Raw genomic sequence first — 13,229 nt, 5'->3', positions numbered from 1 at the left:
GCAGGTAAGCTTGTCCCTGATCAACTGTTTATATAGTCCTCCAGGTTGGTGGGTACTTGGTGAAGACAGCATGGGGCGGCCACTTGGTCTTTGGTACATGTTTTCCTATGTTCTCCTGGTTCAACATTTTTAGTGTACAAAGATGCCAGCCTTGGAAAGAAGGTGCTGTGCAACGTGAGGTTTGGAATGTCCTTAGCGTATCCAGTGTCTCCCATACGATGAAAGAGAAAATGGGAGTTTTGTACTTCTATTAAATCACTGGATGCTCACCCATTACGCCGTTTGTTCACTGCTTGTTCTCCTTTTTAAGATTCTCGTTCTGCTTGTTTTGTTGGAGAACCTTGTTCTCTCCTTTCCTTCTTGTTCTCTACTCCTGGGGCTTTGTTAGAAAAATACTGAAGTTCCCAGCAGGCTTTTAGGTGAAGTGCCCAAGCTCCTGTGTGTTAACGATTTAACTTGAGTACAAATATCCAGTTTTCTCTTACATCCAGTCTAGAGGGATGCTGCTTCCATGGGTTGTATGTGGGGAGCATTGAGTTGATACTTAACTAGTTAATTGTTTAATCTAACTTGCTGACAGACTCCTCCCCCCTGTAGCCTCAGTGTTTAAGTCCCCAAGGGGATGGACTTTTTTTTACATGCTGCACAATTTAATTTTATTTCATTCACTTTATGCATTTGATTAATGTTATTTACAGGAGGCTCCACTGCTGCACGGTAGTCATAGCTTCCACATCAGACGCGGCTGTCACATAGGTGAGAGGCGAACTTCTCTCACTGCCAGTACTGCTGCACAGTTTAGGTTTTGACATTGGTTTTTGTCACACCAGAGCCCTCCAGAACATCCACAGGGCCACCAGGGTCACTGCAATCGCGGTGTCCAGCGCTGCCATTAACCACAGTGCACGCAGTGATTCGGGAGAAGGCAGTCGCCATCTTAGTGGAATGTACAAAGTCCCCCGCTCACCTGACCATGGGGGACCAGAGTGTACATTGCTTTCCTAAAGAAAAAAGGGGAAAGCAAATCAACACAAGGTAGCCAGGCCGTTACGGACTTAGGAATATAATAGACAGTGCAAACGGTCAGTGCAAGGCACAGAGATACAAACGTGATGCTGGATACAGGGGCTGGAGAATGGAGCTTCCCTATCCTAGCTGGCCAGATGAACTTTTCCTAGAGCGGGAAGAAATGGAAGGGACAAAGGGCTGCACAGAAGCTGACATGCTAACGGACTCTCCCATCTAAAGCTATACAAGCCCTGTGGCTGCTTGGAGGGCGAAGTACCTTATTAGTCTGTCTCTATTTTATATATTTTAAAATATGTAATAGGTGTTTATTCATGTGACAGGTCAATTTAAACAAAGTAGCAATTATATAAAGGGTTTTTGCTACTGCAAGGGGAAATCCCTTGACTAGGATAGATAGCATAGCTATTTGAGGTACTGCTTTGGCACCTAGTCAAAGACAAACTACGTATTTTTTATGAAACTTTCTGTGCACTTGTGTGACTGTTCTATTACCAACATTTTACTATAAATTGTATAGGCTGTGTAACCCTGTTCAGAACTATGTCTGATAAGGGAAAGACAACCCATGTGAAATATTTCACCTGTTCCACATGTAAAACTTAACTTCCTAGTGAGCAGCGGGGGCTAGGGGCAAGCAAAGCCAGAGTAACGCCAAACACCAGATGGAGGAACCGGCATGGACGGTTACACTAGCACAGTCAGTATCTACAGTAGTCTAATTGTTTAACCGCCCAGCGGACCTCCCAGCAGTAGCGGCGGCTCTCCCCACTGCCCCTATTCCGTTAGTCACTCCTGTGGTGGTTCCCTCACCTACTGCAACCAAGGATAGGGACCTAAGCACCGCTGGTCCTAAATCTTCTCCATTCTTGCAGGGTCCTTCCCTAGGGAAGCTCACTTGGTCCACATCCTTAGAGATCTGGACCGCTTAAATCTGTTTCTGAACTTCCCTGGAGCCACAGCGCCAAACCACAAACGACCCAAATCGTCTCGCCCTCTCCTTTCGGTCTCTTTTTCAGAGGGCTCATCAGAGGACGAAGGGGAGCTCCTCGATGACTCTGACTTTCCACAAGTGGTGGACTTGGAAGAACCCTCCAGGAAGCAGAGCATCGAGGATCTTGTACTGGCGATTCGCTAGGGACTGAAACTTTTGGAATTGGGGTAACCTCAGTCAACAGAGAAAGGTCTAGTTAAACGTAAAAAACTACAGGCCGTCGGATATTGCAGAGTTGGCTTGGAAGCAACCGGATCGGAGGTACACCTTTCCTTTCAGATTCATGGCCCTTTATCTGCTGCAGGCGGAGGAATTGGCTCGCTGGGAACAGGTGCCAAAGGTGGACACGTTGGTGTCTAGGCTGTATAGCCATAATACACTTTTGGTGTCTGATTCAGCAGCCCTTCAAGGCTGTAAGATAGAGGGCGTCCTCAAGTCCAGGACTCAGAACTTCTCCCCCTAGCTATGCAGTTGAAGGAGGCTTCGGGATGTGTGTATGATGTGGCGCGCAATGCAACCTCCATTTCTTAATCAGTTTCTGCATCTGTCATTGCAGAAACAGTCCTGGGCCACCGATGCCGAGTCAAGTCATTGGCGGCTCTTCCCTACACTGGTTCAGTCCTCTTTGGCCCAGAATTAGACTATATCATTTGTCAGGCCACATGGGGAAAGAGCGCCTACCTTCCGAGGAATTTCTCTAGACCTAGGGTTCCAAACTTTGGCTTATTTAGCCAGCCCTTTTGAGGTGGTTCCTCAGCCATAGGTCTGTCAGCTAGGGGCAGACCCTTCACGACCAGAGGCCTCTCCCAGAGGGGGCAGATACTTGTACTTGAGGTGCCCAGGGTCCAAACTTCCGGACAAACCAACAGTCTGACAGGACAGTCACTACTTCAGGGGTCTTCAGTACAACTCCAGTCAGACAATGCAATGGCTGTGGCATATGTCAAACAAGTGCCAGGGCCATGAAGGTGGCAGCTTGGATACTGACATGGGCGGAACTCTTCGTTCCTGCGATATCGGCAGTCTTCATTCCAGGAGTGAACATTTGGGAGTCTGACTACCTCAGCCGCCATGCAGTGCTGCCGGAGAAATGGTCCCTCCGTCCAGAGAACTTAGTCACTGGTCCGGAAGTGGGGTCTACACAAACAAAAATCTGGCGCAAAGAAATATGGTGCTCAGAATGTGCAGATGAGGAGTGTCAGGGCCTGCAGCTGAAAAGATCAGTGAGATCTTAGAAACAAATAGTAACAACACCCAACAACAGCGCTGGTCACCGGCCACTCAAAATCTGCTGATACGATCCGTGAGATAAAAACAATTTATTAGTACATAAAACAATAAAAGGAACAAACACTGGCCAGTCTGGATATTAAGTTCAATAAATAAGCAATGATGGCTAATAACACCACTCTCCAACCATAAAAATCAGTGGATGGAAGTACATATGTCACAAAGTCAATAATGACTACAAATACATGTGGTGTTAACTCCGATAGTGTGGAATGCAGAGATAGCGGTGTGGCACACCAAATATAGTCCGTAATAGTGATCTCCAATGATATAATATCCACGCGTAGTATGGTGACAATAGCCCAAATGCAGGTAAGTGTTAAATGCATAGTGCCCAAATGCAGGTAAGTATTAGATAGATATTGCTGTTAGTCCTCCTCCTCCTTAGCCGGAATAGCATGAAATCCACTCCCCGTAATAATAAGTGATAATGTACAGACCTTAATCAGAGATGTCAGACCCGTGTATTGGTCGGGAGGAGTGAAGATTTCTTACGGAGAATCTTTTCCGTTAAGTCCAAAACTGGACACAGATTGAAGAGCCTGTGGCTCTGGCGGACATACTTGAATCCTCCGGATCAGAAGCCGTGCTGAAGAGGGTACTCGTGGACAAGAACAAACTGCAAATGGTGTTATTCAAACAGTGATGTCTTGAAATTCCAATGGAAGTAGGAACAGCGGTATACTTGCATGTGTCTGCAAAGTCCAAAAGGCACAGTGTGTTCTCTCTACTTGGCGCGTTTCGTCACCTGACGGTGATTTCATCAGAGGTCTACCTGACATGGGCCTCATGGCGTCCCGATACAACCACCAAGTGACCAGGTTCTGCTCGCGAACCAGGGATGCCCTGGTGATTGCGGTGTATGTCATGACCATGTGATGGGAGTTCTGGTTGGGATACTTGTTCCCTCCTGTCCCGGTGCTTCCCAGAGTTCTCTGTCGGCTCAAACAGGGAGGGCTGCCAGTGATCCTAGTGGCGCTCAGTTGACCTCGTCTGGCCTGATTCACAGACATACTACACATGACGGTTAGGCCAGGGTGTCTTCTGTCCCTCCGCGCCTACCTCCTACTTCTGGGTCCGTTTTACACCTGAACCTACCTCGGTAGGCTTTAGCTGCGTTGCTGCTGAGGCCAGGCAAGGGGTTCACCTTCAGAGTGGTAGACACTATGTTGAGGCCAGAAAGCCAGCCTCTGCCCGCATTTATCATTGTGTGTGGCGCGCCTGCATAAAGTGGTGTGAGCATTAGGTCTGCCACACGGCCACTTTTTGGTTTTCATGGTTCTTGGCCTTTCTTCAGGATGGTTAAGAGGCGGGTCTGCGGTTAAATTCCCTAAATGTTCAGGTGTCTGCGTGCTCCATCTTTTTACCTAGCTGGAGGTAAGGTCTTTCCATCAGGGGGTGCTGCACATGCAGCCCTCTTATGTTCCGTCTACAGCGCCCTGGGACCTGAACGTGTTCCTTATGGAGCTTCAGAGACCTCCTTTTGAATTGGTGAGTTCTGCAAATTTGAGATTTCTAATGTGAAAGGTGGTGGTTCACTTGGCCAGGGTGTCTGTGCTAGGTGCCTTTTCCTGTCATTCTCCATATTTAATCTTCCATGATGTCGGGCTGTGTTGCGAACGATTCCTTCTTTTCAACCAAAGATGTTTTCAGGGTTCCACCTGAAGCCGAAGATTGTGGTCCTGGTTTTCAGGGAGGCAGCTACCTCCTCGGAAGTCAAGATGCTCTCTGCATCTATGTGGACAAGGAAACTGCAATCTGATGGACTGACTCTTTTAGATGCCCATAAACGGGGTTGGCCGGCTTTTAAGCAGACCATAGCCAGGTGGATTACGTTTACAGTCAGACAGGCCTATGCGGATTCCAACCAGCCGGTGCCTACTCGTCTCACCGCCCAGTCCACCCTTTCAGTGGGGGCCTCTTGGGCTGCATGTAACAGGGTCTTGGTTGAATAAGCGCCTTGATGTCTGTCTGCACCTTCACTAACTTTTAGCAGTTTAATATTTTTGCGTCCACAGACGCCAGTTTTGTCCAGTGTTTTGCATGCCGCGATGTCGGAGCAGTCCCTCCCTTAGGGGGCTGCTTTCGAACGCCCACATGGTAGCAGACTCCCCCAGATTGGATGCAAGAGAAGAGGATTTTTATACTTAAGACATATCCATTTTTCTGATTCCATCTGGGGGACACTGTTCCCTCCCTTCTGCTCTTCTGCTGTTTTGGTCTTCTGTTGTTTGTCTCCCCTACCTTGGGGCTTTATAAATACTTTGAGGCTACAGGAGCTTGCAGGGGGAAGGAGTCTGTCAGCAATTTAGATTAAATAATTAACTTAAGTGCCAACTCTATGCTATTCTCATACAATACATTGTAGCAGTGTCCCCAAGATGGAATCGGAGAAACGGATTTATCGTAAGTATAAACACCATCTTTTTTTTCTTTTTCATTTTTTTTTTTTTTTTTAATAAGGTGAGATTTTAGGCATTTCAAAGGAATGTTGGCACATTTTAATCTGTTCATTTTCTTTCAGGTGTTCAGTTTATGTGGGATTGCTGCTGTGAGTCTGTGAAGAAAACAAAGAAAGAAAAAGGCTCTGGATGTATTTTGGCACATTGCATGGGTCTTGGAAAAACATTGCAGGTAAAAAACATCTTTGTGACAGCTTGATTTGGTTCTGTGAACATTAAAATAATGCACTGTTCAGCAAGTAGTAACATGAATTAGCCTATATGCTTACGAGCATATTTTTAAATAGTTTTTACTTCATTCATCTGTTAAAGGAAGGAAAGGAGGAGGGATGTATTTTCGCATAGTGTTGATATTTATGGAGAGGAGATTGTTCAGAGCCCATGCGTGCTTTCACAGTTACAGGAGATCGTGGAGCATGTTCTAATTTTCACCATACCTATGTCGTCATTGGCTCTAGTGAAGTGCTCCAGTGTGTGTGTGAATTCATTGATCTCTGTGTGAGAGAAAATGATTAAGATTACATGCACACAACCTCTTTAAAATCACTTGTATGTGTTACAGGTACAGAGTATTATTTGAGGAAAGAAAGCTAAAAGATAACCATGCAAGTACAAGAATGCTAGTAAACCCCAATGCTCATTTAAATCTTTTTTTGGTCACTTCTTCTTTTTTTTTCCCCTTTTTTGTTGAAATCTTTAAATAATAATTCCACTGGAATGGAAATTTAATTTTTGGTGGGATATAAAGCACATCTCAAAAGATTATTTCTGAACCTGGTGTCCAGTAATCACCTAAGCTGGCAGGTGCCCTGATATTTTGCACACTAGCTTCTGCTTGCTCCCAATAGTGGCATGCTGTCAGTGGTCAACCCACTGCTTGTTTGAGAAGACTCAGTTGGCAGGATCTAGTGGAGTGCAATAGATTTTGCAGGACACTCTTTCCTGCCAACCTGGTCTTTTTTTTTTTTTTTCAGACAAGCACTCCCCACCAAGAAACTGCCAGCGACAACAGGCAGAGCAGCATGCAGGAGTTCAGGGTGCCTGCCGAATTGCTTTTACTCCGGACCCCCGGTAAGTAATGTTTTGGGACAAGCCTTTTACATGCCATATTCCACACAAAACTGAATGTCATGCTTGTATTTTGAACTGGTAATAGTCACCCAGAATTGTATTAAGTGGCAGTGGGAGGCTTGTGTGTGGAACAGGACTCCAGCAGTCACAAAATACATTTCATGGTTCATTTAAAAATTCCACATGTTCTGGATCCTTTTTACATATTTTCTGGAACTGTCCCAAAATTCATTGTCTTTTGGGTAGGTTTTTTATCTAATCTATCAGGTTATTAAGACAAAGCTCCAACCTCTCCTCTGTCCCCCTCAGCTCCAGATTTGCTGCAGTCCTTTCAGTAAAATTTAGAGGAAGCAGGCCAATTTTTTTTAAGTTTATCTGGTCTAATCTGTGGATAATTTTCTCTAACATCTTGGAATGATTGATACATTTAGAAATTTTCTAAACATTTTTAAAAATGGTAACGCTTGTCTGACTTGATTCCTCCCATTTATGCTCCCTGTACGGAGGTACTTGTTTTCTTTGATTTTATTTCTAGTTTATATTACTAGTGGTGTTCTCTTGGAGAATGCCACGGACTATAGCGGGGATGGCACCGACTGACCCATTTAATATTTTTTGGGTCACTATTCTCTCTGAATTATGTTATTGAGTACTGACTTACATCAGGCCAGGCACTGATTTTGGACAAGAAGGCCTAGCTCACAATCTCCGTTCCAGTTTATCCCAAAGGTGTTGGATGGGGTTGAGGTCAGGGCTCAGCCCAGTCAAGTTCTTCCACACTGAACTCCTCAAACCATGTCTTTGTAGTCCTTGCTTTATGCACTGGGATGGTCATATTGGAATAGAACAGGGCCTTCCCCAAACTGATGCCACAAAGTTGGAAGCATAGCATTTCCAAAATGACTTGGTATGCTGAAGCATTAAGATTGTCCTTCAGTGGAGATAAGGTGCCTACCCCAATCCCTAATAAACAGCCCCATATCATTATCCCTCCACCACCAAATATCACAGTTGGCATAATGCAGTCAGGCAGGTAATGTTCTCCCGAAATCTGCTAAACCCACACACTCCCATCTGACTGTCAAACAGAGAAGCGCGATTCGTCACTCCACAGAACATGTTTCCACTGCTCCATAGTCCAGTATCTGTGTGCTATACACCACTCCATCCGACGCTTGCCATTGGTCTTTGTGATGTGAGGCTTGCATGCAGCTGCTCGGCCATGGAAACCCATTCCATTAAGCTCCTGACGCACAGTTTTTGTTCCATTAATGCAGTGGAAGTTCGGAACTCTTCAACTATTGAATCGGCAGAGCGTTGGTGACTTTTGCGCATCATGCGCCATAGCAGTCGTTGACCCCTTTCTGTGAGTTTACGTGGTCTTCCGCTTCAGTGGGGCTACATTTCAGCAAGTTGAGTTGAGGATTTGGTCAGGATTAATGGTGTCCTCAGTGCTAAGAAATACAAAGCGGTAGTTAAATGGACTGGCACACTCTGTGAGGGCATACAGTCTAGGATGCCTAGATCAGAGTTAAGGCCTTTAGTGGAACATATAAAGAAAGCGTCCGAGTAACACTATTCTTGATGCGGGTATGGGAATGTCCTTGGTGGTAGCGGCCAGACATACTCTCTGGCTCAGATCCTGGGAGGTATATACAGAGTCCAAGAAAGCTTTGGAGGCGTTATCCTTTGAAGGGTCAGTCCACTTTGGCCTAGAACTGGACAAGATCATTTCCTATAGGATGGCCTGGACAGGGGACTGAGTTTGACTAACCTCAATGGTTTAGGTCTCTGCCTTGTCCATCTTTTTCCAAAGTCTGTTTTGCCTGAGGTCCAAACCTTTCATCAAGGGGGTTCTTCATGTGCAATCACTCTTTGCTCCGCCAGTAGCACAGTGGGGGGCTGAACTTGCTTCTTTCTGCGCTACAGAAGTTGCCTTTCAAAGCTCTGGAATCTGTCTTTCAGATTTCTTATCTGGAAGGTGTTCTTTTTACTCGCTATATCTTCTGTGAGATGAGTGTCAGTCTGAATTGGCTGCCCTGTTTTTGCAATTTTCTTTCTTGTTTTTCATTCTGACAGTTGTTCTGCGCACCAGGGCTTCTTTCAAAATTCCATGTCCACCAGGACAGTCGACCCAGGAATCTCTTTGCACAGCTTGTGACGCTGATATCCAGGAGCGACACAACCCAACTCAGGCGTCTACAGCTATGGAAGAACAGCTCTGGGCAAGATCACTGACAGCAATGGCTGAGCTCACTAAGGTGATGTTACGGTCCGCAGAGATATGTGAACATTCGGTTTCTCACATTCCTACACACAGTCAGGCTGTTGCAGGCACATCCTCATAGGCGGAATCTGCTCACGAAGGGGAACGATTACTGACTATAATTCAAAGGGGCAAGAGAATTATTTCTTATATGGTACAAGACCAAGATCAGGATTCAGACCACTCTTCAGCAGAGAAAGGGGAGTTGGATTTGGATCTAGAGGAGGATACTCTTGGTTCTGTAGATCCTACATCTTCCCATAGTGTGGATAGCCTCATTTTAGGCATCGGGCATACCTTAGGCTTTGCTGAACTGGAGGCCTTACCTAGGGTAGACACCCCAGTAGCTCGCTTGTCTTCATCTTCTGCTATTCCCATACAGGACCCCATTGATAAGAAGTGTGATTTAGCCCTGCACACAGCTTATACTGCGGCAGGCAGTTTGTTCAGACCCAATATGGCCGTTGCTTGGGCTAGCAGGGCTATTCAGCTGTGGTCTGAAAAATTAGTGAAAGGATTACAAGGTAACATTCACCGTGCGGAACTGCTTACCTTAGCGGAGCATATACAAGAGACTGAAGATTATGTAGGTCACGCAGCCATGGAGGCTGTGTCCATCATTGCAAAATCCTCAGCCCTCATTATTGCAACCTGTCGTAGCCTATGGTTACGCTCGTGGACAGCGGATGCTGATTCTGAAAGAGCATTAGAGGGCTTGCCCTTTGAGCAGAGTAACCCCATCAGAGTTAGAGAAGGTTATCCAGGTGGCCACCGGAGGAAAGCGCACCTCCCTCCCCATCGGAACCAATAAGCCTCGACGGGGAAGGTTTCGGATCTTTGCCCGAGGCCGGGTGCCTCACCAAGAGGCCAGTCCTGTGCCCCGAGGGGAACGTTTAACAGTGGAAGGGGTGACTCTAGGCGAATGACCTCGCTACCAGCGGACAAGCCCACAGCTTGACAGATCCCCTCCAGGGGAAAGTGTGGTGGGGGCGCGTCTTATTCGCTTCCAGGACCAGTGGTGGGCATCCACCATAGATGTTTGGATTCGAGAAATTGTGTCCCGGGGCTATGTCATAGACTTAGTCCAATTTCCCATATACAGGTTCTTCACCACTGCCCTTCCCCTTTGCTCCCTCAGGCGCAGAGCACTTCAGGAATCCATCCAGAAGCTGCTGGTAGCCGAGGTAATCGTCCAGGTTCCCCAACGGGAGAGAGGTCAGGGTTTTTACTCCAACCTCTTCCTCGTGCCAAAGCCGGACGGCACTTTCCGTCCCATTTTAAACCTACAGTTGCTAAACAGAGGTAAAGCTTCAGAAATTTCAAATAGTCACTTCGATCTGTTATAGCCGGAATGGAACAGGGGGAATTCCTAGCTTCCATAGACATCAGGGATGCCTACTTGCATGTTCCTATATGGGGGACACACCAGTGTCTTCTCCGCTTTGCAGTGAGGAGCTTCCATTTTCAATTCAGGGCCCTTTCCCTTCGGTCTAGTAAATGCTCCCCAAGTATTCACTAAGGTCATGGCGATAATGGCGGGTCTGCTACGCCAGAGAGGAAGTCATCGCTCATTCCAGCTCAACAAATGTGGTTCTTGGGTCTCATATTCAACACACTGACCCAGAGAGTAGATCTACCAGAGGACAAGGTCCTCTCACTTCGCAACAAGACCAGTTCCCTCCTAGCAAGGGAAAATGTGTCCTCACTCAGTCGCATGAGACTCCTGGGAACAATGGTTTCAGTGTACGAAGGAGTACCGTTTGCGCAATTCCACTCAGGACTGCTTCAGAAGTGATCAGGTTCCCAGACTCATTTAGACAGACAGATCATCCGCCTGTCCAGACCCACACGTTTTTCCCTGGCATAGTGGGTATCCAAACAGAATTTGGAGAGGGGATAGTCTCTTCAAGTCTTGTCATGAACCTTGGTCACAACAGACGCAAGTCTGTCAGGTTGGAGCGGGGTAACAGGACCTCTGAGATTACAGGGTTTCTGGTCCCTCCAGGAGGCCATTCTCCCGATCAACATCCTAGAACTCAGGGCGGTGTACAGGATGCTAGCGCGTGGGTTCAGAGTTTCCTTTCAGGAAAACCTCCTCTACAAATTCAATCAGACAATGCCACGACAGTGGCTTACATAAATCACCAGGGCGGAACGCTCAGTGTAGCAGCCATGCGCGAGACGACACGAATCATGATCTGGGCAGAACAACATGTTCCCAAGATATCCGCCATTTACATTCCAGGAGTAGAAAATTGGGAAACTGACTTTCTCAGCAGACAGACATTTCACCCAGGCGAATGGTCTCTAAACAGACAGGTCTTTGCTCTCCTAGTGGAATGCTGGGGCACTCCGTAGATCGACCTCATGGCGTCCAGGCTAAACCACCAGGTTCCTCTACGGTTCGAATGCTCGAGACCATTAGGTGTTCCATGGCAATTTCGGCTAGTGTACCTGTTCCCTCCAATGCCCATGCTAGCGTAGGTGCTAAAAAGAGTGTGTTCCCGCAATCCTAATAGCCCCCCATTGGCCTCGCAGAGCATGGTTTTCAGACCTACTGGGTCTGGCAGCAGCACCCCCCTTCCGTCTACCAATGCGCCCAGATCTGCTAGTTCAAGGACCGCTTCTTTGCCATTTTTTAGATCGTCCGGCCTTGACGGCATGGGTGTTGAAACCCCAATCCTTAAGGCAAGGGGCTTCTCACCAGAGGTTATTGGAACCCTCATCAAGGCGAGAAAAACATCTTCCTCAGCCATATATCATAGTTTGGAAGGCATACATAGGTTGGTGTGAGTCCAGCAGATTCCACACATCTAGATTTAGCCTTCCCCGTCTGTTAGCCTTCTTGCAGGCCGGCCTAGATAAGGGTAAGGGACTATGTCTAGGGTCCCTTAAGGTCCAGGTTTCTATGCGCTCCATTTATTTTCAGCGAAAACTAGCGGCCTGTAGGGACGTTCAAACTTTCCTTCAGGGGGTTCTCCATGTGCAGCCTCCTTTCAGTCATTCTGTGGCAAGGGACCTCAATTTGGTGCTCAATGCACTTACCAGGCCTCCATTTGAACGTTTAGAGTCCGTGGAATTGCGAAATCTTACTTGGAAAACGTTTTTCCTGGTGGCTATTGCTTCAGCTCGTAGGGCTTCGGAATTGGGAGCGCTTTGCTGTGACCCCCCCTCCCCCATTCCTCATCTTCCATGGAGACAGAGCGGTACTTCGTACCAAACCTTCTTTCATTCCAAAGGTAGTATCCAGATTCCACTTAAATCAGGAGATTGTGGTAGCTCCCTTTTAAACCCCCCAGACCACCCCAGATGACTTTTTACATTTGCTGGATGTAGCCCGGGCCTTGCTGTGTTACGTTGATCACACGTCCTCTGTCCGTGAGACCAGAGATCTTTTTCTTCTCTGAGGCGTATAAGCGTGATTGGTCAGCTTCCATGCAGTCGCTTGCCCGCTGGATTACTTCCACCATTCGGTGGGCTTATGTATGGGCCTCGAAGCCTGTCCCTGGCAATTTAAGAGCGCATTCTACCAGGGCTATCGACACTTCTTGGGCAGCGCGTCACCGTGCATCGGCAGAGCAGTTGTGCAAGGCAGCGACGTGGTCATCCGTCCACACCTTTAGAAGATTTTATAGATTACAGGGCTTTGCATCGGCCGAGGCAAGCTTTGGCCGCAGGATATTACGCACAGCCGTTTCAGAACAAATCCCTCCCTTAGAGGAAGCTTTGGTATATCCCCAATGTCTTGCGGTGTCCCCCAATGGTAGGAAAGAGAAAAGTAGATTTTTACTCACCATAAAATCAATTTATCTGACTCCATTGGGGGTCACTGCACACCCTCCGTTGCTCTGTATATAGTTCTGTTGTGTAAAAGTTAATTGTTATATATTTTGACCCTACGGGTCTCTTTCTTTCCTCTTACGCTTGGTTAGTCAAAACTAAGGTATCTGCAGGAGAGGAGGGGCTTAGTAGGAGAGGAGAGTGAAGATCAAAGAAGTTAAGTGCCTCCTAGACCCACTACTATACCCCAATGTCTCGCAGTGTCCCCCAATGGAGTCAGAGAAATTGATTTTTACAGTGAGATAAAATCTACTTTTCTATATAACGCATACAAGTGAGG

At 46.9% G+C, this 13,229-nt stretch overlaps 1 protein-coding gene across 1 annotated transcript in view; it reads left to right on the top strand.

Annotated features, from left to right (window-relative positions):
* The window catches only part of ATRX (ATRX chromatin remodeler), a 157,537-nt gene that overhangs the window by 74,398 nt on the left and 69,910 nt on the right, over positions 1-13,229 (top strand). The window contains exon 17 of the mRNA XM_075184434.1: positions 5,835-5,944. Coding sequence (XP_075040535.1) covers positions 5,835-5,944 — 110 coding nt within the window. The remainder of the gene's footprint in view (positions 1-5,834; positions 5,945-13,229) is intronic.

This window comes from Mixophyes fleayi, chromosome 9 (assembly GCF_038048845.1).
Source record: "Mixophyes fleayi isolate aMixFle1 chromosome 9, aMixFle1.hap1, whole genome shotgun sequence".
Classification (NCBI taxonomy): Eukaryota; Metazoa; Chordata; class Amphibia; order Anura; family Limnodynastidae; genus Mixophyes; species Mixophyes fleayi.
Note: the sequence above shows the minus strand (reverse complement) of the source record. Positions and strands in the feature narration are given on the sequence as shown.